We start from the raw sequence: 27,736 nt of genomic DNA, 5'->3' as shown, positions 1-27,736 counted from the left end.
CTGTCTAGCTCTATAGAGGGGTTATGTTACTGTCTAGCTCTATGGAGGGGTTCTGTTCTGTCTAGCTCTATAGAGAGGTTATGTTACTGTCTAGCTCTATAGAGGGGTTATGTTACTGTCTAGCTCTATAGAGGGGTTATGTTACTGTCTAGCTCTATAGAGGGGTTATGTTCTGTCTAGCTCTATGGAGGGGTTATGTTCTGTCTAGCTCTATGGAGGGGTTATGTTCTGTCTAGCTCTATGGAGGGGTTATGTTCTGTCTATCTCTATAGAGGGGTTATTTTACTGTCTAGCACAATGGAGGTGTTCTGTTACTTTCTAGCTCTATAGAGGTGTTCTGTTACCGTCTAGCTCTATGGAGGGGTTATGTTCTGTCTAGCTCTATGGATGGGTTCTGTTCTGTCTAGCTCTATAGAGGGGTTTATGTTACTGTCTAGCTCTATAGAGGGGTTATGTTACTGTCTAGCTCTATGGAGGTGTTATGTTACTGTCTAGCTCTATGGAGGTGTTATGTTACTGTCTAGCTCTACGGAGGGGTTCTGTTCTGTCTAGCTCTACAGAGGGGTTCTGTTCTGTCTAGCTCTATAGAGGGGTTATGTTACTGTCTAGCTCTATGGAGGGGTTCTGTTCTGTCTAGCTCTATGGAGGGGTTATGTTACTGTCTAGCTCTATGGAGGGGTTATGTTACTGTCTAGCTCTATAGAGGGGTTATGTTACTGTCTAGCTCTATAGAGGGGTTATGTTACTGTCTAGCTCTATAGAGGGGTTATGTTACTATCTAGCTCTATAGAGGGGTTATGTTACTGTCTAGCTATATGGAGGGGTTCTGTTCTGTCTAGCTCTATAGAGGGGTTATGTTACTGTCTAGCTCTATGGAGGGGTTATGTTACTGTCTAGCTCTATGGAGGGGTTATATTACTCTCTAGCTCTATGGAGGGGTTCTGTTCTGTCTAGCTCTATAGAGGGGTTATGTTACTGTCTAGCTCTATGGAGGTGTTATGTTACTGTCTAGCTCTATGGAGGGGTTATGTTACTGTCTAGCTCTATGGAGGGGTTATGTTACTGTCTAGCTCTATAGAGGGGTTATGTTCTGTCTAGCTCTATGGAGGGGTTCTGTTACTGTCTAGCTCTATAGAGGGGTTCTGTTACTGTCTAGCTCTATGGAGGGGTTATGTTACTGTCTAGCTCTATAGAGGGGTTATGTTACTGTCTAGCTCTATAGAGGGGTTATGTTACTATCTAGCTCTATAGAGGGGTTATGTTCTGTCTAGCTCTATAGAGGGGTTATGTTACTGTCTAGCTCTATAGAGGGGTTATGTTCTGTCTAGCTCTATAGAGGGGCTCTGTTCTGTCTAGCTATATGGAGGGGTTCTGTTCTGTCTAGCTCTATAGAGGGGTTATGTTACTGTATAGCTCTATGGAGGGGTTATGTTACTGTCTAGCTCTATGGAGGGGTTATGTTCTGTCTAGCTCTATGGAGGGGTTATGTTACTGTCTAGCTCTATGGAGGTGTTATGTTACTGTCTAGCTCTATGGAGGGGTTATGTTCTGTCTAGCTCTAGAGGGGTTATGTTACTGTCTAGCTCTATAGAGGGGTTATGTTACTGTCTAGCTCTATGGAGGGGTTATGTTACTGTCTAGCTCTATGGAGGGGTTATGTTACTGTCTAACTCTATGGAGGGGTTATGTTACTGTCTAGCTCTATAGAGGGGTTATGTTACTGTCTAGCTCTATAGAGGGGTTATGTTACTGTCTAGCTCTAGAGTTGTTATGTTACTGTCTAGCTCTATAGAGGGGTTATGTTACTGTCTAGCTCTATGGAGGGGTTATGTTACTGTCTAGCTCTATAGAGGGGTTATGTTCTGTCTAGCTCTATGGAGGGGTTCTGTTACTGTCTAGCTCTATAGAGGGGTTATGTTACTGTCTAGCTCTATAGAGGGGTTCTGTTACTGTCTAGCTCTATGGAGGGGTTATGTTACTGTCTAGCTCTATGGAGGGGTTATGTTCTGTCTAGCTCTATGGAGGGGTTATGTTACTGTCTAGCTCTATGGAGGTGTTATGTTACTGTCTAGCTCTATGGAGGGGTTATGTTACTGTCTAGCTATATGGAGGGGTTCTGTTCTGTCTAGCTCTATAGAGGGGTTATGTTACTGTCTAGCTCTATAGAGGGGTTATGTTACTGTCTAGCTCTATGGAGGGGTTATGTTACTGTCTAGCTCTATGGAGGGGTTATGTTCTGTCTAGCTCTATGGAGGGGTTATGTTACTGTCTAGCTCTATGGAGGTGTTATGTTACTGTCTAGCTCTATGGAGGGGTTATGTTACTGTCTAGCTCTAGAGGGGTTATGTTACTGTCTAGCTCTATAGAGGGGTTATGTTACTGTCTAGCTCTATAGAGGGGTTATGTTACTGTCTAGCTCTAGATGGGTTATGTTCTGTCTAGCTCTATAGAGGGGTTATGTTACTGTCTAGCTCTATAGAGGGGTTATGTTACTGTCTAGCTCTATAGAGGGGTTATGTTACTGTCTAGCTCTATAGAGAGGTTATGTTACTGTCTAGCTCTATAGAGGGGTTATGTTACTGTCTAGCTCTATAGAGGGGTTATGTTCTGTCTAGCTCTATAGAGGGGTTATGTTCTGTCTAGCTCTATAGAGGGGCTCTGTTCTGTCTAGCTCTATAGAGGGGTTATGTTACTGTCTAGCTCTATAGAGGGGTTATGTTACTGTCTAGCTCTATGGAGGGGTTCTGTTACTGTCTAGCTCTATGGAGGGGTTCTGTTACTGTCTAGCTCTATAGAGGGGTTATGTTACTGTCTAGCTCTATAGAGGGGTTATGTTACTGTCTAGCTCTATGGAGGGGTTCTGTTACTGTCTAGCTCTATAGAGGGGTTATGTTACTGTCTAGCTCTATGGAGGGGTTCTGTTACTGTCTAGCTCTATAGAGGGGTTCTGTTACTGTCTAGCTCTATAGAGGGGTTATGTTACTGTCTAGCTCTATGGAGGGGTTATGTTACTGTCTAGCTCTATGGAGGGGTTCTGTTACTGTCTAGCTCTATAGAGGGGTTCTGTTACTGTCTAGCTCTATAGAGGGGTTCTGTTACTGTCTAGCTCTATAGAGGGGTTATGTTACTGTCTAACTCTATAGAGGGGTTCTGTTGCTTTAACCTCAGCCCTTGTCTAACAGTTTCACTGTGGTGGGGTTCTGTTACTTCCTCTACAGACAAGCAGTGTTTAATCTCTTCCCTTCCTCGTCTTCAGGAAGGATGGAGTTTTATTACAGTCCCAGTTAAGGGAGTTCTAGTACAGTGTTGCACCTCTGGTTGTGTTCAGTATCGATACACAGATCAATGCTGTGTCTGTCTAACTTAAATCTGTCCCTCCTCCAGATCTGTAAAGATCCAGTGTCCTCTTACTCTCCCTGAGAGAAAGAGATTCATTCAGAGGGGTGTCTGTGTGAAGTTAGCTGAGTGCTGGAGTAGAGAGTAGGCTTATGGGAGTTAGAGTGGAGGAGAGTAATGGTAGTAAGGTGCTCGGGGGTGTAATGGAAGCAGGGAGACGGCGCATCGCTCTGTCGGCGGGTCGCCTTCACTCTAACCTCCCGCTCCTGTAGAGAGTTGAGCATCTGTCTGATGTACGCTACAGATGCTGCTAGTCTGCCTGTCTGTTCTCCTGGAGCGTGCGTGGGTGTGCTCTCCCTCCTGGTGTTTGTGTGCTCTGTGGGGGTGTTTAGCTCCTGATAGCCCCATTTCCTCTCTCCATCTGGGGGTAGATGGTTATGGCCTCTCCCTTGTGAGGAAGGGATGGGGGTCCATGATCCATCCTCGCTTCATCTTGCCCTTGGGGATGGCTGGGTTTACCTCCACAGAGTAAGACCGGGGTGGATGTTGCTGAATGGACAAGAGCTTGATGTCTGAGCCGGTGTCTATACCTTCTTACACGCTCAGTCTGCAGTGAGACTAGCTGAGGATAGCTTGATGTCTTATTTTCTTAGCAGCCAGACTAGAGGGAGTTGCTCTAATGATGTGGTCGCTCTGTAGCCTCGTACACACTTTCACTAACGTCACAATAACTGTTATATCCCTTTAGTGGGACATTACAGGACAGTTGTTGTCCTGTAATCAGAGGTTAACCAATCGACAAGCTCATCTCCGATGTCTTATCACAATGCCCCGTTAAGGGGATACTTCGGGATTTTGGCATTATCTACTTCCCCAGTGTCAGGTGAACTCGTAGATACCGTTTTTATGTATCTGCGTCCGGTATGAAGGTAGTTTCGCGAGCCAATGCTAAGTAGCATTAGTGCAATGATTGGAAGTCTACAGGAACAGCTGGCATGCTAGCGTTTCCCATAGACTTTCAGTCATTGCGCTAACGCTAATTAGCAACTTCCTTCAAACTGCACGCAGATACACAGAAATGGTTTCCCGGAGTTCATCTGCCTCTGGGTAAGTAGATAAAGGGCCTCATTGCCAAAATCCCAAACCATTCCGTTAGCTGTCCATCAGAGTACCGCCCAACACCAGCATCCATCTACCCTCCGATAGGCACATCTCAAGACCATGGGTGTGTCGCAAATTGCACTCCATCCCCTATATACTAAAGTGCACTGTATGGGCCCTGGTCAAAAGTATTGCACTGTATAGGGAATTGGGTGCCGTTTGGGACGTAGACCCTGATGCCCTTTTATAAAAGGTCATTCAAGTTTACTATGTTATTCTGGGCCATACCTGCATGTTCTATCAAGGTTTACTGGCCCGCGGCCGCATTAAAAGATAAGGGGAGTTTAGCTAGGCTATACTATACACAGCTGGGATAGGTGGGCGCTGGATGCACAAAACGTACACATGGAAAGCTTTTGAAGAGAACTGTTTTACCAGATACTCTCTTTTAGTGTGTGTGTGCGCGTGTTTTACTATAGTAGTGAGTTCCAGAAGTCCTCACAATAATAGTAAAATAGCAATAATTCAGCGAAGTAAGGACATTTTGCCAGTCCTCACTTGTAAAAAGACTATTTCAGGCTTAGGGGTTAGTTTTAGGGTTAGGGGTTAGGGAAAAAGGGTTTTGAATGGGAATCAATTGTTGGTCCCCAAAATGTCCTCACAAGTATAGTAAGACAGCTGTGTGCATTTGTCTCATTCTGTGTGTTTGATTCCAGTCATCCCCTTCTTCCTTCTCATCCAACCTCATCCCACTGCTGTCCAACAAGGCAATGTGTTTGGTAGCCAGGGGTAATGAGAGGTAGATCTCCATATTGTTTATCACTCACTGATCACCTCTGCCTGCCTTATAGCTTCCACAGACGCACACAGGCAGCACAGCTAATAATGGAGCTATGAGGGATATGACAAGAATGGCCATATTACATTTCTTTTCCATTCTGATGTCAAGAATGTAGAGCATCTGGAATCTGTGGCTGGAGTTGGGAGAGGGGAGAGGGGGGAGGAGGGGAGGGGAGAGCACGGCTGCAGAGGTACGCTACGGGAGCACTTTGTCCATTTCCAGCCATTTGTTGTCCTCCCAGACTGCTGCTCAGTCCTCTCTCTCTCTCTCTCTCTCTCTCTCTCTCTCTCTCTCTCTCTCTCTCTCTCTCTCTCTCTCTCTCTCTCTCTCTCTCTCTCTCTCTCTCTCTCTCTATTTCTCTCTTCTCTCTCTCTCTCTCTCTCTCTCTCTCTCTCTCTCTCTCTCTCTCTCTGTCTCTCTCTGTCTCTCTCTGTCTCTGTCTCTGTCTCTCTCTCTCTCTGTCTCTCTCTCTCTCTCTCTCTCTGTCTCTGTCTCTGTCTCTCTCTCTCTTCTCTCTCTCTCTCTCTCTCTCTCTCTCTCTCTCTCTCTCTCTCTCTCTCTCTCTCTCTCTCTCTCTCTCTCTCTCTCTCTCTCTCTCTGCACAGGGATACAGAGCTGAAACACAAGGATTTGTTGCCACTGGAAGCGCTCCCTGTTTCCAGTTACATCACAACCCACATTTCCACATCACTTTGGTAGCATCTCTAATGGCACCCTATTCCCTATATAGTGCACTACTTTTGACCCGAGCCCTATGCACTATATAGGGGATAGGGTTTCATTTGAGACCCAGACTTTAGCAAACCGACCAGTGAGGGGAGGAAGATGAAAAAAGGGAAAGACAGAGAGGGAAGGAGAACTAGATGAAGAGGAATTGTATTCATTTCTATATGTAGGATCATTTTTCTCTAAGGGATCATGATATCATCCCTCTGACTGTCCCCTTCCAAAGTCCACACATTTAATAGGTCATCTCTGGGTATAGGACAAGCTCACTTGCGTTAGAAACAGGGATGAACACAGCTAACTTCACAGACCATCTGTATAGCACTTTGTGACATCGGCTGATGTAATAAAGGCTTCATAAATACATTTGATTTGATGTGCACCGCTTGGCCATATGGCAATGGGAGATTGAATAATGGCATTCCTCCGAGGAGGGAGGGAGGGAGAGATGCTGTGAACAGTCAATGTCCAGGGGTATTCAAACTAGAGAGTGGGCAGATATATGATAGCCTGCTCCCAGATCAGAGAATGTGAGCTGGAGTGGCGCGAGGAGCGGAGCGTGCGTAATTTGGCTGGAGCGATTAAAAAAATGTTGGAGCCTCTAGGCCTTCTCTCTCACTCCGATTTCGCTCCGTTACCGCTCAGCCACGAGCTCTGGGAATGCTCTGCCCAGTATTTTTCATTTCCTTCACCACTGTTCTTTTAATTAGGCATACAGTATTCCATTGTATTTATTTAGCCTACCCCACCGCTAAGGCGCAGAGACGCTGAAATACGTCAACCACGAAATAGGTCACAGCCCGTGTAGACGACAACCAATGAGCCCATCCCACAGCACCAGAGACCTTTACAGGCCGTTCTTTAAAAAAAGAGGAGTCTCTAAGTTTGTAACAGAACTAAAGTTGTCTATCAACTGTAAAAATTGAGCACAACAGAGCCAGTTACAACTGAAGTATCTGATCATCAATAGATTAGAGCAGGGTTTCCCTAGCGATACACATCTGATTCAAATAATCAAAGGTTGATAATGAGTTGGGCATTTCAATCCGTTGTGTGTAGTACTTAGGGCAACAATCTAAACGTGCAGGAGAGGCCCCAGGACCTAGTTTGGGACACCCTGGATTAGAGAAAAAGCATGATGTTTTCTAACACAGCGGCCTCAAATCATCAGGTGGGTCTTTTTTTAATAGCCTACGACATGTGGTTGAAATGTTGAAGCTTCTTATGATAGCCTGCTTCAAAACCAAATGTTAATAGTCATAAAAGTAGATGTGGGTTAAACTATCTTTTTAAACCAAAAATGAATGGAGTGAATTTCGAGTGTCAAGTTTTTTTCCTGTGAGCGCTGAGCGATTTTTTTTTGTGTCGCGGGGGGAAAGGGCATTGAATGCCATAGTGGTGCGGAAAGACCACTCCGTGAGCGATGAGTGGGGTTTCCGACCTCTCAACTGCGCTCAGATACTCTGTCCCAGATCTGTTTATAATGTCTTTCCAACTCCTATGGTCATTGTGTTTGGCAAAGACAACAACCTTAAGAGTTGTCAGGACCGCACAAACAGATCTGGGACCAGGCTAACATGTATGATGCCTGGGGGACAGACAGAACTAAAGGCCCAGTGTTCACAGCCAGGTCAGAGTGTGGGTGTTATCGGCTTAGTTTTGGCTAGACAACACAAACAGATCTGGGACCAGGCTAACATGTATGATGCCTGGGGGACAGACAGAGCTAAAGGCCCAGTGTTCACAGCCAGGTCAGAGTGTGGGTGTTATCGGCTTAGTTTTGGCTAGACAACACAAACAGATCTGGGACCAGGCTAACATGTATGATGCCTGGGGGACAGACAGAGCTGTTTGAGGTTGTTTAAATGCCCAGTGTTCACAGCCAGCCCACAGTGTGAATGTGTGTCATCGGCTCAGCGCCCTAACCGCCCTGAACAGCTTCAAAACAGCTCCTGTTCAGATTCAGACATGGAACCTGTCTGTCCCGATGACTGACTGACTCTTAAACCTCTGTCCTCAGCCATGGCTTCCTGTCTATGTTTGTCTGGTTGCATCCCAAATGGCACCGAAGTTCCTACGTAGTGCACTACTTTTGACCAGGGCCCATAGATCTCTGGCCAAAAGTAGAGCTGTACAGAGAATAGGGTGCCATTTGGGGCTTCGGCCTTTCTTGTTGGAGTTCAACTTGTGTCAGAACAATGAAGTTCAGGGTATTTTCTTTCCCTTCTGGTGAAACCGACCGACCGAGCAGAGAACTGAACGGTAGGAGGCTCATTAGCTTGTCTGGATTGAGTAGCCATTTGCCTAGTGCTGCACCACTTAAGACTGCAATGTATATATCATGACATGATGTAGGCTATTATGCTGAGCAGACACTGTGACTCCTTAGCATAACTTACAATGTGTCTAGTGGTGTTCTCTGGAGTGAGAGAGAACATTGGAAATACAACCTATATTTATCTGTTTATTTATTCTCCCTGTCATACTTCAACTACTTGCACATTGTTACAACACTGTACATAGCCAATAATATACCATTTGAAATGTCTACATTCTTTAAAAACTTTTGTGAGTCTAATGTTCACTAATGTTTCAATAAGACCTGACCCACAGACCTCTATTACTGAACGTCAGGCCCCCTGACCACTCCTCCACATGAAAGGCCACAGCCTGATCCTTCCATTATGATATTTCAATGTCATCATCTCAAATAACCCTCGCTAGTTCTCTCAGTTTGCAAGATGTTAGTTAGCGGAGCTCAGTCCGGATAGGAAAAATGACTCACTGTTCTTCATGGCTAAGTCCAGGTGCAATCAACCGTCAACCGCTCCAATCATATATGGACCGTTTCACTAATACCATAGGCAGAATTGCGGATGCTTGTCATCTCCTGGAACTGCAAGGAACTACAAAGAGTGGTTCCTTTAAGATCATTCCCGCTTCGCTGGTTCCAGGTTGAAGTTACTTATCAAAGCTACCTGTCGGAATCTGGCCAATCCGAGCCAAGCTTTTTCAAAAAAGTTTTAATTTATTTTCTAACGTGCCATTGACTACCACGTCGTAAGCCGCTTTCACCCATCCCGTCATCCATCCTTCCTATCGGTCACACACCTATAGACTTCAAAGGGCGTTCAGCGCGAGGCTTAGAACGCACAAAATAGTTACTCTAATGAATATAATTCAATGTATACATTCTGAGGTCTCGTCTACGGGCAGCCAAACCCGATTCTCTGGGTTTTACACTGCAGAACGCCTCAGATTTGTGTTCTTCTGCTGCTCGGCCAAAACTGGAGGAAACAAAGAGATTTGAGATACTAGTCCCAGTCTGAGAGGTTTTATTGTTTATAAACCGACCCCCTCCCACAGTAATTTAGAGATATGGAGAGCCAGAGAGAGAGAAAAAGAGAGCTGGTGTGTGGACTGTGGAGGACAAGTAGCCCAGTCTGGCCTGACCCTTGCCAGCTGATGGTGTTGGATGCCTGGATGTGAGACTGAGGGAGCTGTGGAGGGAGCATGGGGTTCAGTACTGGTCTTTCCAGAACTCTCTCCTTGATTCCCCAGATAGAGATGAATGTCTGCCCTCTGGCCCAGCGTGGTCCAGTGGCTCCACATGCTCAGACAAAACACAGCAGCCACAGACGGACAAGCAACCAGGCCCCAACGACCTGCCACCTCCGCTTACTGAGCAGACTGCGTAGTCCCTACAGAGCAGACTGCGTAGTCCCTACAGAACAGACTGCGTAGTCCCTACAGAACTACAGAGCAGACTGCGTAGTCCCTGCAGAACAGACTGCGTAGTCCCTACAGAGCAGACTGCGTAGTCCCTACAGAACTACAGAGCAGACTGCGTAGTCCCTACAGAACAGACTGCGTAGTCCCTACAGAACTACAGAGCAGACTGCGTAGTCCCTACAGAGCAGACTGCGTAGTCCCTACAGAACAGACTGCGTAGTCCCTACAGAACTACAGAGCAGACTGCGTAGTCCCTACAGAACAGACTGCGTAGTCCCTACAGAACTACAGAGCAGACTGCGTAGGAGTCCCTACAGAACTACAGAGCAGACTGCGTAGTCCCTACAGAACAGACTGCGTAGTCCCTACAGAACTACAGAGCAGACTGCGTAGTCCCTACAGAACAGACTGCGTAGTCCCTACAGAACTACAGAGCAGACTGCGTAGTCCCTACAGAACAGACTGCGTAGTCCCTACAGAACTACAGAGCAGACTGCGTAGTCCCTACAGAGCAGACTGCGTAGTCCCTACAGAGCAGACTGCGTAGTCCCTACAGAACTACAGAGCAGACTGCGTAGTCCCTACAGAGCAGACTGCGTAGTCCCTACAGAACACGAGCGCTGCGTAGTCCCTACAGAACAGACTGCGTAGTACCTACAGAACTACAGAGCAGACTGCGTAGTCCCTACAGAACAGACTGCGTAGTCCCTACAGAACTACAGAGCAGACTGCATAGTCCCTACAGAACTACAGAGCAGACTGCGTAGTCCCTACAGAACAGACTGCGTAGTCCCTACAGAACTACAGAGCAGACTGCGTAGTCCCTACAGAACAGACTGCGTAGTCCCTACAGAACACGAGCGCTGCGTAGTCCCTACAGAACTACAGAGCAGACTGCGTAGTCCCTACAGAACTACAGAACAGACTGCGTAGTCCCCACAGAGCAGACTGCGTAGTCCCCACAGAGCAGACTGCGTAGTCCCCACAGAGCAGACTGCGTAGTCCCCACAGAGCAGACTGCGTTGTCCCCACAGAGCAGCACTTCATGTAGACTAAGCAGTGTAATACAAAGGCTGTTAGAAAAGGTGGCCACAAATGGAGCACCACTGGCTGCATGTTCTGTCCTGAGCCATTACAACTGGTTTTCTGTAAAGAATTGTCCAGGAAAAGTGTTGAGACAGCCAGGTGTCCCAATGCCACCTGAAAAGCTCAACAGGCTGCTAAAAGCTCAATAGTATTGACCTCTGTCACTCAATTCAATTGAATTCAAAGGGCTTTATTGGCATGGGAAACATATGTATACATTGTCAAAGCAAGTGAAATAGATAATAAACAGAAGTGAAATAAACAATATAAAATGAACAGTAAACATTACACACAAAAGTTCCAAAGGAATAGAGACATTTCAAATGTCATATTATGTATATAAACAGTGTTATAATGATGTGCAAATAGTTTAAAATACAAAAGGGAAAATAAAGAAACATAAATATAGGTTGTATTTACAATGGTGTTTATTCTTCACTGGTTGCCCTTGTGGCAACAGGTCACAAATCTTCCTGCTGTGATGCTACACTGTGGTATTTCACCCAATAAAATAGTACCCGCAAAACACCAGTCTCAACGTCAACAGTGAAGAGGCGACTCCGGGATGCTGGCCTTCTAAGCAGAGTTGCAAAGAAATAGCCATATCTCAGAATTGCCAATAAAAAGGAAAGATTAAGATGGGCAGAATAACACAGACACTGGACAGAGAGCATCCCGGAGTCGCCTCTTCACTGTTGACGTTGAGACTGGTGTTTTGCGGGTACTATTTAATGAAGCTGCCAGTTGAGGACTTGTAAGGCGTCTGTTTCTCAAACTAGACGCTCTAATGTACTTGTCCTCTTGCTCAGTTGTGCACTTTGGTTTCCCTGTGGCTTCCCACTCCTGTGCACTGTGGCTTCCCATTCTGGTTAGAGCCAGTTTGCGCTGTTCTGTGAAGGGAGTAGTACACAGCGTTGTACGAGATCTTCAGTAGCCTTCATTTTTCAGTAGCCTTCATTTTTCAGAACAAGAATAGACTGACGAGTTTCAGATAAAGTTCTTTGTTTCTGTCCATTTTGAGCCTATAATCGAACCCACAAATGCTGATGCTCCAGATACTCAACTAGTCTAAAGAAGACCAGTTTTATTGCTTCTTTTATCAGGACAACGGTTTTCAGCTGTGCTAACATAATTGGAAAATGGTTTTCTAATGATCAATTGGCCTTTTAAAATGATAAACTTCTGTACGCCTATGTAGATATTCCATTCATAATCAGCCGTTTCCAGCAACAATAGTCATTTACAACATTAACAATGTCTACACTGTATTTCTGATCAGTTTGATGTTATTTTAATGGACAACAAAAGTGCTTTCTAAGTGACCCCAAACTTTTGAATGGTGGTGAAAATGTTGAAGAGGGTGGGGCTCAAGCTGCATCCCTTTCTCACCCCACGGCCCTGTGGAATGAAATGTTTGTTTTTTGCCAATTTTAACCGTACATTTGTTGTTTGTGTACATGGATTTATAATGTTGTATGTTTTTAGAAGCTGTTTAGAATCTGTTTAGAAGCCTCTTGGACCTAGACTTGGCGCTCCGGTACCGCTTGTCGTGCGGTAGCAGAGAGAACAGTCTATGACTAGGGTGACTGAAGTCTTTGACAATTTTTAGGGCCTTCCTCTGACACCTCCTAGTATAGAGGTCCTGGATGGCAGGAAGCTTGGCCCCAGTGATGTACTGGGCAGTACGCACTACCCTCTGTTGTACCTTGTGATCAGAGGCTGAGCAGTTGCCATACCAGGCAGTGATGCAACCCGTCAGGATGCTCTCTGGTGCAGCTGTAAAAGCTTTTGAGGATCTGAGGGCCCATGCCAAATCTTTTCAGTCTCCTGAGGGGGAATAGGTTTTATCGTACCCTCTTCACAACTGTCTTAGCGTGTTTGGACCATGATAGTTTATTGGTGATGTGGACGCCAAGGAACTTGAAGCTCTCAACCTGCTCCACTACAGCCCTGTCGATGAGAATGGTGGCATGCTCGGTCCTCCTTTTCCTGTAGTCCACAATCATCTCCTTTGTCTTGATCATGTTGAGGGAGAGGTTGTTTTCCTGGCACCACACTGCCAGGTCTCTGACCTCCTCCCTATAGGCAGTCTCATCGTTGTCGGTGATCAGGCCTACCACTGTTGTCATCAGCAAACTTAATGATGGTGTTGGAGTCGTGCCTGGCCGTGCAGTCATGAGTGAACAGGGAGTACAAGAGGGGACTGAGCACGCACCCCTGAGGGGCCCCCATGTTGAGGATCAGCGTGGCGGATTTGTTGTTGGCCCCCCCTCCGGTGGTAAGGGTAGGTGTCAGGAAGTCCAGGATCCAGTTGCAGAGGGAGGTGTTTAGTCCCAGGGTCCTTAGCTTAGTGATGATCTTTGAGGGCACTATGGTGTTGAACACTGAGCTGTAGTCAATGAATAGTATTCTCATATGTGTGTTCCTTTTGTCCAGGTGGGAAAGGGTAGTGTGGAGTGCAATAGGGATCGCATCATCTGTGGATCTGTTGGTGTGATATGCAGATTGGAGTGGGTCTAGGGTTTCTGGGATAATGGCATTGATGTGAGCCATGACCAGCCTTTCAAAGCACTTCATAGCTACAGATGTGAGTGCTACGGGTCGGTAGTCATTTAGGCAGGTTACCTTAGTGTTCTTGGGCACAGGGACTATGGTGGTCTGCTTGAAACATGTTGGTATTACAGACTCAGTCAAGGACAGTTTAAAAATGTCACTGAAGACACTTGCCAGTTGGTCAGCGCATGCTCGGAGTACACGTCCTGGTAATCCGTCTGGCCCTGCGGCTTTGTGAATGTTGACCTGTTTAAGGGTCTTACTCACATCGTCTGCAGAGAACGGGATCATACAGTCGTCCGGAACAGCTGATTATTTCATGCATGTTTTAGTGTTATTTGCCTCGAAGCTAGCATAGAAGTTATTTAGCTCGTCTGATAGGCTTGTGTCACTGGGCAGCTCTCGGCTGTGCTTCCCTTTTTGTTGTCTGTAATAGTTTGCAAGCTCTGCCACATCCGACGAGTGTCGGAGCCGGTGTAGTATGATTTAATCTTAGTCCTGTATTGACGCTTTGCCTGTTTGATGGTTCGTCGGAGGGCATAGCGGGATTTCTTATAAGCTTCCGGTTTAGAGTCCCGCTCCTTGAAAGCGGCAGCTCTACCCTTTAGCTCAGTGCGGATGTTGCCTGTAATTCATGGCTTCTGGTTGGGGTATGTACGTACAGTCACTATGGGGACGACGTCCTCGATGCACTTAATGATAAAGCCAGTAACTGATGTGGTGTACTCCTCAATGCCATCGGAAGAATCCCGGAACATATTCCAGTCTGTTCTAGCAAAACAGTCCTGTAGTGTAGCATCTGCTTCATCTGACCACTTTTTTTATTGATCTAGTCATTGGTGCTTCCTGCTTTCATTTTTGCTTGTAAGCAGGAATCAGGAGGATAGAGTTATGGTCAGATTTGCCAAATGGAGAGCTTTGTACGCATCTCTGTGTGTGGAGTAAAGGTGGTTTAGAATTTTTTTCCCCTCCAGCACATTTAACATGCTGATAGAAATTTGGTTAAACTGATTTACGTTTCCCTGCATTAAAGTCCCCGGCCACTAGGAGCGCCGCCTCTGGGTGAGCGTTTTCCTGTTTGCTTATGACGGAATACAGCTCATTGAGTGCAGTTTTAGTGCCAGCGTCAGTCTGTGGTGGTATGTAGACCGCTACGAAAAATACAGATGAAAACTCTAGGTAGATAGTGTGGTCTGCAGCTTATCATGAGATACTCTACCTCAGGCGAGCAAAACCTTGAGACTTCCTTAGGTGTCGTGCACCAGCTCTCTCTCTCTCTCTCTCTCTCTCTCTCTCTCTCTCTCTCTCTCTCTCTCTCTCTCTCTCTCTCTCTCTCTCTGTCTCTCTCTCTCTCGATCTCTCTCTCTCTGTCTGTCTCTGTCTCTCTCTGTCTCTGTCTCTCTCTCTCTCTGTCTCTGTCTCTGTCTCTCTCGCTCTCTGTCTCTGTCTCTCTGTCTCTCTCGTCTCTCTCTGTCTCTCTCGTCTCTCTCTGTCTCTGTCTCTTCCCCACCTTTTCCTCTGCCCTTATTTTCACAGCAGACAGGCTTTAAACATGTTTCGCAGTAGAGCCATGTTTGAAATACTAACCCCCGAAGAGGTCCCAAGTGTTATCATGTGTTTTTCTCTAGAAAGGAGAGCGAGTGAGAGAGCATTTTTCTCTCGATAAATCCCTGCTAGATATACGATTGAGATTAATAAGTCATTCAGCACCTGCAAGATGAGAGGAGAGGGAAGGAGAGGGAAGGAGGGGGAGAGGAAAGGAGGGGGAGAGGTGGGAAACCAAGCTGGACTCTAACGTTCATTTCCTTTATTTGTTTCAGAGGTACAAGTACATATTCATCCCCCCCTCTCTCTCTCCCGTCTTCCCTCCCTCCCCCTCCTCTGTTCTTCGAACAATCCCCCAGAGTATATGCAGCTATTCAGGGTTTGAGTGTTATTTTTTATTTTTTTACTGCTATTCTTAAAAACTTAAGCGGAATGGTCTGACTGATAAATCCTTCTTCCAGTGGATCCAGCCAGTTGTCATGTCCTGGCGCAGTGACTGGGGGGGGGGGGGGGGGGGGTTGAGCACAGAGAGGTCAGGGTATAACTCCGTGGGGCTGAATGAACTCTGACTCCCTACAGACCGTGTTGTATAAGCCTCTGTAATTACCATGGATGTGGCCAAAATTGTACCTTATTCCCTATATACTGCACTACTTTTCATAGAGCTCTGGTCAAAGTAGTGCACTATATAGGGTATGGAGTGCTATCTGGGACTCAGCCTAGAGTTCTGCGCCAGACCCAACCCAAGGCCACTGGCCCTTCTGTGACTATGAATCCAATGAGGATCATGTTTAATTCATTTCTTTGTCAAATTTTTTATAAAAAAGGTTCTGAATCTGAAAACACTGTTATTTTCTCCCGACCGCTGTGGAGGTGTAGGCGTGAGAGGGGAAGCTGGGCTTGCTGGTCTTTGGCATCGTTAGGCCGTCATTTCCCCTTACTGTAAACCCCTTGGAGGCCTTAGTTCAGCCATAGAAATAGAGTAACTAGAAGGGGTTAAAGGCCTTCAGGCCACAGACGGCAATTTAATTGAATGGGAATGTCTGTTCTAGCCATTCTATTTCTATGGCCTGATCCCTCTTTGGCCCAGGTTGGACCTATAGCCTAGGCCACTACTGTATGGATTTATATGCCCTCAGGCAGTGCTCTCTGTGCTGGCTCTCAGCAGGCTGCTCCCCTCCCTTGCCTTGCCCTAGGCTGGACCTCTGGCCTCGACCACTCCAACCTATAGGGCTCTAGTCAAAAGTAGTGTACTATATTGGGAATAGGGTGTAATTTGAGACGCAACCCACTACTGTTTCCACAACACAACAGAACCCAGCGGCCAGGCCAGTCCGGTCAGTCTTGCATTGACAGTCCACCCTGCCAGGCCCGGCCTGTTAGTCCAACCACATAGAGACCTGAGAGGAGCCAGATTGAGCCAAGCCAAGCAAAGCTCGGAGAAAACAAGCATGCGGCCCGCCCTTTGGTGGTGGTGATGGTGGGTGCAAGCTTGGCCTGGTTTGCTTCCTCTCTATTTCTCTCTCTCCCTCACTCTCTCTCTACTTTCTACCTCTTCCTCCCTCTCTCTCTGGCTGGAGTGTCCGATATCACAGCTCTGTGCAGGGCCGTCCAGTCGGCTGGATCTCTCACTGGCTCACTGTCCAACCAACAGTCCAGCCCTGCCCTGCTCGGCTCCAGCCCCACTTTCAACCAGCTTTGTGGTCCTTTTGTTTATTTTCTCCTTTTATCTCTCTCTCAATTCAATTCAATTTCAATTTTAGTGGCTTTATTGGTATGGGAAACATATGTTTACATTGCCAAAGCAAGTGAAATAGATCATTAAAAAGAGTGAAATAACACAAAAAAATGAACAGTATTGTAACCATGTGCAAATAGTTAAGGTACAAAAGGGAAAATAAATATAAATTTATGCTCACAAGTGGCGCAGCGGTCTAAGGCACTGCATCTCAGTGCTAGAGGCGTCACTACAGGCCCTGCTTCGATTCCGGGCTGTATCACAACCGGCCGTGATCGAGAGTCCCATAGGGCGGCGCGTAATTGGCACATCATCGTGTGGAAGTTACCTGTGGCACCGATGTTTAGGCCGAGGTATGTATAGTTTTTTTGTGTGCTCTAGGGCAACGGTGTCTAGATGGAATTTGTATTTGTGGTCCTGGCGACTGGACCTTTTTTGGAACACCATTATTTTGGTCTTACTGAGATTTACTGTCAGGGCCCAGGTTAATCTCGCTCTCTCTCGCTCTTCCTGTGTCTCTCTCAATTCAATCGACTTTACTGACAATTACAGTTGAAGTCGGAAGTTTACATACACCTTAGCCAAATACATTTAAACTTAGTTTTTCACAATTCCTGATATTTAATCCTAGTAAATGTCCCTGTTTTAGGTCAGTTAGGATCACCACTTTTATTTTAAGAATGTAAAATGTCAGAATAATAGTAGAGAGAATGATTTATTTCAGCTTTTATTTCTTTCATCACATTCCCAGTGGGTCAGAAGTATACATACACTCAATTAGTATTTGGTAGCATTGCCTTTAAATTGTTTAACTTGGGTCAAACATTTTGGGTAGCCTTCCACAAGCTTCTGGTGTAACTGAGTCAGGTTTGTAGACCTCCTTGCTCGCCCATGCTTTTTCAGTTTTGCCCACAAATGTTCTATAGGATTGAGGTCAGGGCTTTGTGATGGCCACTCCAATACCTTGACTTTGTTGTCCTTAAGCCATTTTGCCACAACTTTGGAAGTATGCTTGGGTCATTGTTCATTTGGAAGACCCATTTGCGACCAAGCTTTAACTTCCTGACTGATGTCTTGAGATGTTGCTTCAATATATCCACATCATTTTCCTACCTCATGATGCCATCTATTTTGTGTAGTGCACCTGTCCCTCCTGCAGCAAAGCACCCCCACAACATGATGCTGCCACCCCCGTGCTTCACGGTTGGGATGGTGTTTTTCGGCTTGCAAGTCTCCCCCTTTTCCCTCCAAACATGACGATGGTCATTATGGCCAAACAGTTCTATTTTTGTTTCATCAGACCAGAGGACATTTCTCCAAAAAGTACCATCTTCGTCCCCATGTGCAGTTGCAAACCGTAGTCTGGCTTTTTAAGGCGGTTTTGGAGCAGTGGCTTCTTCCTTGCCGAGCGGCCTTTCAGGTTATGTTGATATAGGACTCATTTTACTGTGGATATAGATACTTTTGTACCCGTTTCCTACAGCATCATCACAAGGTCCTTTGCTGTTGTTCTGAGATTGATTTGCACTTTTCGCACCAAAGTACGTTTATCTCTAGGAGACAGAATGCATCTCCTTCCTGAGCGGTATGACGGCTGCGTGGTCCCATGGTGTTTATACTTGCGTACTATTGTTTGTACAGTTGAACGTGGTACCTTCAGGCGTTTGGAAATTGCTCCCAAGGATGAACCAGACTTGTGGAGGTCTACAATTTTTTTTCTGAGGTCTTGGCTGATTTCTTTTGATTTTCCCATGATGTCAAGCAAAGAGGCACTGCATTTGAAGGTAGGCCTTGAAATACATCCACAGGTACACCTCCAATTGACTCAAATGAGGTCAATTAGCCTATCAGAAGCTTCTAAAGCCATGACATCCTTTTCTGGAATTTTCCAAGCTGTTTAAAGGCACTGGAATTGTGATATAGTGAATAATCTGTCTGTAAACAATTGTTGGAAAAATTACTTGTTATGCACAAAGTCCTAACCGACTTGCCAAAACTATAGTTTGTTAACAAGAAATTTGTGGAGTTGTTGAAAAACGAGTTTTAATGACTTCAATCTAAGTGTATGTAAACTTCCGACTTCAACTGTACTTACATTGTCAAATTATACATTTAACAAAAAAATGGTGGGACCACCAGCAATAATAATAGTAGTAGTGGAAGTGGGATTACCATTAACAGCAACTACAACAATATTAATGAGAATAATAATACATTAAAATCAGTAGAAGTTTACCAGCCACATGACATGGTATGAAAGCCCAAACTAAACAAAATGGGAAATATAATTGTCGTTACATTGCACTTGTCTCTGGCTGTCCCTCAGGTTGTGGCAGGAGGACACATATTTGGCTGCCAAAACATCACACTTTGGCTTTTTCACCCAATAAATATTAGATGTTTATAGTTTCAAATTCTATGTAATGAATGATAATTTTGGGATAAAACGTACAAGCTCTGGTGAAAATCATTTTGCGTAATAGTTTAAATTGTAAAACTCGTCCCACATCCACACCTACTGCCCTCCCTGGCTCAGTCTGTCAGTCGGGATGAGTGTTTTCTATCAATCACTTTGGGAACGAATGTTTCCACTTCAGTGCAGATAGTCCGTCTGTGGTTCAGATGGACTCTGAGGAGCTTTTAATTTAGCACCAGGGCCAGACACTGATCTGCTCACCATGCACCATAGACCTAGACCAGACCTTTCCTCGTCTCGAACAAGAAACGGGAAGCCTGGAGAAGTTGCATGGCAGAAATCAGTTAAAGAGGGGTTGGAACCTGGCGAAATCAGTGACACGTCAAATCAATCAAATCCCCTTGTTGGGTCGGCGCTCCGAAGGTGCTCACCAGATAGTGCCGTAGGAGCAACAGTTAGGACTAAACATGTTTGCAGCACGCTGGTTTTCACAGCATTTCTCTGTTATTTCACGATGAGCTAAAGCTACAGTGAGAGGGGAGCAATGGTCTACAATGCTGACCATATCAATGTTTTATTTAGACTTTTCAGAAGTGATATTTGTCTGTAAAGACTAGCATGAGCTAGCCAGAAATCGTTTTGAGAAAAGTCAGCCAACCTTGTTATCTACTTTGGTATAACTTACTAGCTAGCCTAAAGGTTAGCTCTGTTAGCCCTGTTGCTATCTTATCCAGGGTCAGTGATAGAGGAACCATGTATTGTCTATGGGAACTGCAATAATTTTGCTAGCAACATCACTAAAATGAATGAAATGAAATAAAATGAACCTCATAAAATGTTGCTCGTAATGCTACTCTCCTGTAGCCTAATTGTCATCTCCTTATTTTCATACTGTACCTAAATTACAAAGGTTAGCACTTAAAAGGCATGTAGGAAATCTGGTATATGGTTTACCTCATATAAACTCAGCAAAAAAAGAAACTGTCATTTTTCAGGACCCTGTCTTTCAAAGATAATTTGTAAAAATCCAAAGAACTTCACAGATCTTCATTGTAAAGGGTTTGAACCCTTTCCCACGCTTGTTCAATGAACCATAAACAATTAATGAAGATGCACCTGTGGAACGGTTGTTACGACACTAACAGCTTACAGATGGTAGGCAATTAAGGTCACAGTTATGAAAACTTAGGACACTAAAGAGGCCTTTCTATTGACTCTGAAAAACATCAAAACAAAGATTCCCAGGGTCCCTGCTCATCTGCGTGATCGTGCCTTAGGCATGCTGAAAGGAGGCATGAGGACTGCAGATGTGGCCAGGGCAATAAATTGCAATGTCCGTAGTGTGAGACGCCTAAGACAGCGCTACAGGGAGACAGGACGGACAGCTGATCGTCCTCGTAGTGGCAGACAACTTGTAACAACACCTGCACAGGATCGGTACATCCGAACATCACACCTGCGGGACAGGTACAGGATGGCACAACAACTGCCCGAGTTACACCAGGAACGCACAATCCCTCCATCAGTGCTCAGACTGTCCGCAATAGGCTGAGAGAGGCTGGACTGAGGGCTTGTAGGCCTGTTGTAAGGCAGGTCCTCACCAGACATCACCAGCAACAACGTCGCCTATGGGCACAAACCCACCGTCTCTGGACCAGACAGGACTGGTAAAAAGTGCTCTTCACTGACGAGTCACGGTTTTGTCTCACCAGTGGTGATGGTCGGATTCGTGTTTATCGTCGAAGGAATGAGTGTTACACCGAGGCCTGTACTCTGGAGCGGGATCGATTTGGAAGTGGGAGGGTCCGTCATAGTCTGGGGTGGTGTGTCACAGCATCATCAGACTGAGCTTGTTGGCATTGAAAGCAATCTCAACGCTTTGCGTTACAGGGAAGACATCCTCCTCACTCATGTGGTACCCTTCCTGCAGGCTCATCCTGACATGACCCTCCAGCATGACAATGCCACCAGCCATACTGCTCGTTCTGTGCGTGATTTCCTGCAAGACAGGAATGTCAGTGTTCTGCCATGGCCAGCGAAGAGCCCGGATCTCAATCCCATTGAGCACGTCTGGGACCTGTTGGATGGGAAGGGCTAGGGCCCTCACCCTCTGCCCGGGAACTTGCAGGTGCCTTGGTGGAAGAGTGGGGTAACATCTCACAGCAAGAACTGGCAAATGTGGTGCAGTCCATGAGGAGGAGATGCACTGCAGTACTTAATGCAGCTGGTGGCCACACCAGATACTGACTGTTACTTTTTATTTTGACCCCCCCTTTGTTCAGGGACACATTATTCCATTTCTGTTAGTCACATGTCTGTGGAACTTGTTCAGTTTATGTCTCAGTTGTTGAATCTTATGTTCATACAAATATTTACACATGTTAATTTTGCTGAAAATAAACTCGGTTGACAGTGAGAGGACGTTTCTTTTTTTGCTGAGTTTACATTGTCTAATGGTATCAATTTAAATTAGAACATATCGCTCAACATGTAAACAATGTTTGAGTTGAGCTATTCTCTGCTTCAGATGCCCTTAAGGCCAGTAATGCCATCATACTGTAGGTCCATGGCTGCATTGGAGATTGGAGATCTTACAACTAGACAATATGAAATGTTCATTTGAGAACACAACACAGATACATTAGAGACACAGAACCCCTTCCCTTCTTTATTGCAGGATTGTGATAGGTGATTAATCAACATTGACACTAGTTCTTTTTTAATAATAGTTTAACCACTTCACTTCATCCCTTCAAAATGTACAAATAAGCTTTCTCTTATGTAAGTATCTTTGTCTAAACACCAATAGCTAATTGAGTAGTGACAAGTAGGCTATTATTACTCAAGCGTCATTTCAGGTGAACAACAACAACCTCCATACTAACAGTGGCCAACCTTGCTCCACTGATCCCTGATCTACTGGGTGAGCAGACTTCTATTCCAGCCCAGTAATAGCACACTAGATTATCACCTCATTAGATTTGAGAAGTTGAATCAGGTGTGTCATTGCTGGGCTGAAACAGAACCCTGCACACCCAGCATATGTCCAGTAGGGTTGGGCTGCTCCAATTGTAATAGGTTTATACATTTGTGTGTGATGTTTTAACTGTATTTTTGTATACACCATTTGCTAATATAGGTAGGCCTACATATATAACCCATGGCATATAGGATATGCCCTTAGTTTGTTGGGACATTCATCTGTCTTCATCTGCAAAAAGGTTTTCACAGCTTTCCATATCTGGGACAGAACCCATCACGAAGAAACAGGCTTCATTAAACTCAAATTAGACAGCACTGAATAGTATGTTGCTGTATCTCTCTGTCCTCAAAGTTCTCCCCTTTAGGGATTGGAACTGGAGAATCTTGTCATAATGTCCTCCCACAAAATGACCTGTCCTGTCCAGTAGTCTACACTCCCCTTTACTGACAGATGGAGCTGTAATTTCACCCTCTTCCGTAGCTGCTATATACAAATGCATTTGATTACATCAAGATAGCTAGCTGATAGGAAGTTAGCTAACGTTTGTTGATGAAATTTAATTCACTTAACTAAACAGTATGTAAAGCTACAGTCGTTAGCTACCTAGCATCTCAGTTGAGTTAACCTACAAAGTGGCCTATTGTAGACAGCTAGCTAAAAATACATTGTTTTTAACTATTGACTTGATTTTGGAGGTATGGCAACGTGAGACTAGAACAGACCCAATACACTACTTAGACCCACCAGAACATATTCTCCAGAATATAGTCCCAATACAGCACGTCTCCACTTAGTCCTTGGACAGCAGGTCTTACACTGTGGAATTTTCATTCATACTCAATACTGTAGCGCTTAGACCAACCAGCACACTCACTAAGGCCTTTCCAGAACCAAAACAGCCTGTACACTGTCTGAGGCCTTCCATCCAGACACAGACTTTTGTTTGCTGGCAAGAAATGTTCCTTGATTTTTCTCTCTAAAACATGTATATGCTTAGTTCAAAGCCGGGACTTCAGCAGAAGCTAAGATTGATTTATTTGTGGGATTTATTGAGTGACGTTGGTGACGGTGGAGTTCCTGGAACAACAGGAAGCGCTGAGACAAAGGCAGGAAGTGCCGAGCTTTGTGAGGAAGTGGCTTATTGCCTCCTGATGACCTGGTCTGCTCTGATTTAGTCTGGTCCAGAGTAGACCAGTGCAGCTCAACACCCACGGTCACTTTAACCTGGGTTGGTGGTACCTTCACTAGAGTCAAGTTGGCTGGATGTCCTTTGGGTGGTGAACCATTCTTGATACACACGGGAAACTGTTGAGCGTGAAAAACCCTGCAGCGTTGCAGTTCTTGACACAAACCGGTGCGCCTGGCACCTACTATCATACCCCGTTCAAAGGCACGTCAATCTTTTGCCTTACCCATTCACCCTCTGAATGGCACACATACGCAATCCATGTCTCAATTGTCTCAAAGCTTAAAAATCCTTTGTTAACCTGTTTCGTCTCCTTCAGCTGGTCAGTCTTTGTCATGGAAAGAGAAGAGGTTCTAAATGTTTTGTATACTCAGTGTATGTTTCTCTGTGTGTGTGATGGGCGCTGACTGTGTTGTTTCCTCCTGTTCTCTCTCTGTGTCTCCAGGTCTGTGTGAGTTGCTGTGTGCCCTGCCCTCCCAGCTACAGCCCCATGTCCACAGCCAGGACGACAGCACCTTTCTACACAACATGTTCGGAGAGAGGAGCCTCCACTCGCTGGTCAAGGTAAACCTACTCTACCTCTTCCTATTCCCCCCCCTCATCCTTTAAAGAATTGTGTGTGTTTGACAGTAGTGTTAGGATCATAAAGGGTTCCCTCCCTCCTTTTCTCGCTCCTTTCCTTTTTTCAAGCTCTCTTACTTTTTGTCTGTTTTTCAGTGTCTCCCGGTCTGTCGCACACTTTCCCCTTTCCTCTCTCTCACTCTCGTTCCAGTCCTGTCTCTCTCGTTCCTTCTGTACAAGGCTGTCTTAATGTCGCGGCAGAACCGTGTCGGGTCATGTGTCTATGTGAAGTGGTTCTCTGGGCCGGACCAGGCGGCTGGGTTGTTAAAACAGATAGTGCCGGAGATGAGCCCTCTTGATATCTTTATTTCTCTGGCAGACGGTGCTAATGAGTGAACCATATGCTGTCCAGCCGTTTGTAGTCTGTCTGTCTGCCCCCTCCCCCCTCCACTGCCCTTGTCTAGTCTGTAGACTACAGCAACACCACTCCTCCCTCTATTCATTTACCCTTCCACTAGTCCAAGGGACAAAGGCCAGGGTTGACAGTATCTTTAACATGTCATTTACAGGTGTATAGGTGAAGAAGTTCAGAACTACTGGAAACCAATGTGGCTTTTAAATCAGAGGCGATGTTGATTGTTGGTCAGTAGCAGACAGTTTCTGATCAGTCTGTTGGCTGCTGTCTTTGTGTCATAGACAAGGGAAGGGAGGGGCAGAGAAAATTCTCAACATATTACCTCCCTCCCCTCACTACATAAATGTTTTCTCTATTACTGTGTGTGTGTGTGTGTGTGTGTGTGTGTGTGTGTGTGTGTGTGTGTGTGTGTGTGTGTGTGTGTGTGTGTGTGTGTGTGTGTGTGTGTGTGTGTGTGTGTGTGTGTGTGTGTGTGTGTGTGTTTGCGTGCGTTTGCGTGCGTGTGTGCGTGTGTGTGTGCGTGCAGGATCCAGGTTGTGCTGTGCCAATGCGAGCTGAGCCACATGTATGAACTCCAGAAGAATTATAATGGGTGCATCCCAAGTGGCACCTTATTCCCTATATAGTGCACTACTTTTGACCAGACCAAATAGGGAATAGGGTGCCATTTGGGACGCATGTATGGAATAGCTCAGAAGCTTGGGTAAAGACCTGAGGTTGGGACATGACTGAGGAAACAGAATGGGTTTCCTTTCATGTTCGGTTTGTTATGCATGGCTTTGGACTAAGGCTTTTCACCAGATAATGATGGGTAGGTCTGTGTATGTTCAAAGTCCAGATCGTGTCGGCCCAAAGAAAATGTAATGTCCGATGGCACAGATGTCATTATGGTAATGATTGTGGGTTACATTTCCATAACATTTAGGCAGGCATGTGGCTGGACCTCAGGACCTCACCGAGTGTTTGACCACAGTGGATCATGGCTGATCAGGCTTAATCCCTGTTGTACATCTCTCCTGGGGAAGGAACTCTGTCCGTCTGTGGGCAAATGGATATGTTCATGTTCCCTCACTGGTTCCCAATTAAACCCTGAATTAGCTCTTCACAAAGCCTTTGTCTGTTCACAGTGACAGACCTTCTCAGGCTGTTGAAATTGTTGAAAAGTTAGAATTTTGCAGGCTTGGCTTTTCAGTACCCGTAGTTCCCCAGCAGGAAGAGTTTGTGACGAGAAAGGAAACCTCATCTACCTGTTGCCAGCTGCAGTTTCAACAAAAAAGTGGTGCTAGATTGGACCTGAATTGACTGGAATTTGGGTTTTGGGAAATGCCAGTCTGCTAATGAGGAGCCAACGAAGCAGAGCTCGGAAGTCATTCACTCCTCGTCCTCCTTCCTTCCACCTCTCCCTCTTAAAAACCCTATGAAACGTTGGGCAGTGGAGAGCCGACCAATTAAGAAGCTGTGTGATTGTTGAGGGCCGACAGTTAGGATTGGAAGGAGGGGTGTGAGAGGTGGCTTGGCAGCGGTTGCTTTTGAAATGTTTAATGTTCTTTGTCATGGTGATGAATTGGCACCACCACTTAGCGATGTGAATTCCACCACCATCATCCGGACACTGAGCCAACCAGTCACTGACTTCCTGCCACCGGCTGCCTGGCACTCACACTGTGGGTCGCGTCAGCTGCAATCTATAAATGCCCACTAGGTTTACAGCCTAATGCGGCCTAATTCACCATCGCTACTGTAGCGTAATATATACCTCATTAAAGAAGAATGACCCGACCCGCACAGCCGTGAAGCAGGCCCATAAGTCAGGGTAACAATAGAAGACGCGCATTTCTCTTCTTCCGCCAAGACAAGACCATTTATAGGTTTGATTTGATTTTTTCCACTTTCTCTCTCTCGACTCAAAGAAAGCTGAGCTGAATGAGCTTTCAGTGTCTCTTATCCTCAGCATTGCAGGGAGAGGGGAGGGCTGTTTGATCCAACCCAGCTCTAGACAGACAGGCTGGCCTTTTAATGTTTCCTCCTTCCCGTGTGTGTGTGTGTGTGTGTGTGTGTGTGTGTGTGTGTGTGTGTGGGGAGGAGGGGGGGGAGAAAGAGAACCCTCTCACCCTCTCACCTTACAGTGGTGCTGCTCAGGTGAACTCATGTCTATCGTCAGTGACACACTATTACTTTAAACCCTACTACCCCATCCTACACACACACCACCCTCACTACCCGTTCTGCAGATCCAGATTCCCCCCGTGACTACACAGGGCTGTGTATTGGAAGAGGCTAATAGCAGAGAAAACATCCTAGTAATCTGACAAGTTTAAACAGCTCAGCCTGTCCCTGGGCATATGGTAAGCATCAGGCCTCACCTGGGTAACTGTGGAGCTTCGGATGGCAGGATGCCTGGTCAGGATGAGATCCCTAGCAGAGGTAGAACACATGTCAGCGACTGAGAGAGAGGAAGGGAGTAAGAGAGAGGGAGATTCAGGCCTACTGTACAGTGGACCCTAACCAGACTCTCCTCCTGTCATCCTCCTCTGTCTCTCCTCACCTGCCCTTCCAGACAGACAATTGGGCCCCTAGCGTCTCTGTTAATCAGATTATGTCACAGAGATGAAAGATGAAACTAATATAGTCTTTCGGCTGAGTTCACAGGTGCTACTTCCCGCATGGCACCCTATTCCCTATATAGTGCACACCTTTAGACCAGGACCCGTAGGGTGCCATTTGGGACAGATCCAGAGTCCCTGCACTTTGCAGACTTTTCATCGACACGACAATGTCCCCAGCTGCATGACAGAAAGTAAAGCCTGTTTGTGTAACCGCCCGGCGTACGTATCCAAACTAAAACAGACGTTCTTCTTCAAATTAAATTAGTTACTCAAGTGTACTTTCTATAAATTCCTCCCTTTCTACTGTTCCGTCGCCAAGTTCCTCGTACCACAAAAAGCCACAGGAAATATAATACAACGTTCAATTTCCACCTGAATCAGGTGCAGGGCGGTTGGAGACCAACTTTCTGTCAGCAGGCCTTCAGCGTGAGCCCTGAGCAGCTTCATTTGTGGTCGGTCACTTTTCCCTTTCATTCTGGTATAGTTAGATGCTAATAGGCTGGGCTTGGCAGGCAATCAGTCTGCGTCCCAACTTCCACCCTATTCCCTATTAAGTGCACTACTTTTGACCAGGGCCATAGGGCTCTAGTCAAAACTAGTCTCCTCCCACCCTGTTATACTTGGAACCTTTGAAGTGATTGTAGCTGTTGGTATTTCAAATGCTGCACTGCTTTAATGTGACATGGAAAGGTGCTTTACATTAGTTTTAGGTGAAGTCTTTGGTGAATTTGACTAGTTTGCGTACATGATCTCAATTGAACTGGAATTTGATTAGCCTCTTAATATAGTATAGCCCAGATGGTCAAACACATTCTTAGACTGCAGTCCTAGTCATTAAAACACACCATGATATAGGTTCAGGCTACACACAATGTGGGCTGTATGAATGTTTCTGAGCATTGACGTTCAGG

The 27,736-nt window shown here is 45.7% G+C and overlaps 1 protein-coding gene across 1 annotated transcript in view; it reads left to right on the top strand.

Annotated features, from left to right (window-relative positions):
- Nucleotides 1-27,736, top strand: part of mpp7a (MAGUK p55 scaffold protein 7a) — a 331,927-nt gene that overhangs the window by 115,100 nt on the left and 189,091 nt on the right. The window contains exon 4 of the mRNA XM_082965658.1: nt 23,689-23,807. Coding sequence (XP_082821784.1) covers nt 23,689-23,807 — 119 coding nt within the window. The remainder of the gene's footprint in view (nt 1-23,688; nt 23,808-27,736) is intronic.

This window comes from Salmo salar, chromosome 19, assembly GCF_965601325.2.
Source record: "Salmo salar chromosome 19, fSalSal1, whole genome shotgun sequence".
Lineage (NCBI taxonomy): Eukaryota > Metazoa > Chordata > Actinopteri > Salmoniformes > Salmonidae > Salmo > Salmo salar.
This window is presented reverse-complemented; position numbering and strand designations above follow the sequence as displayed.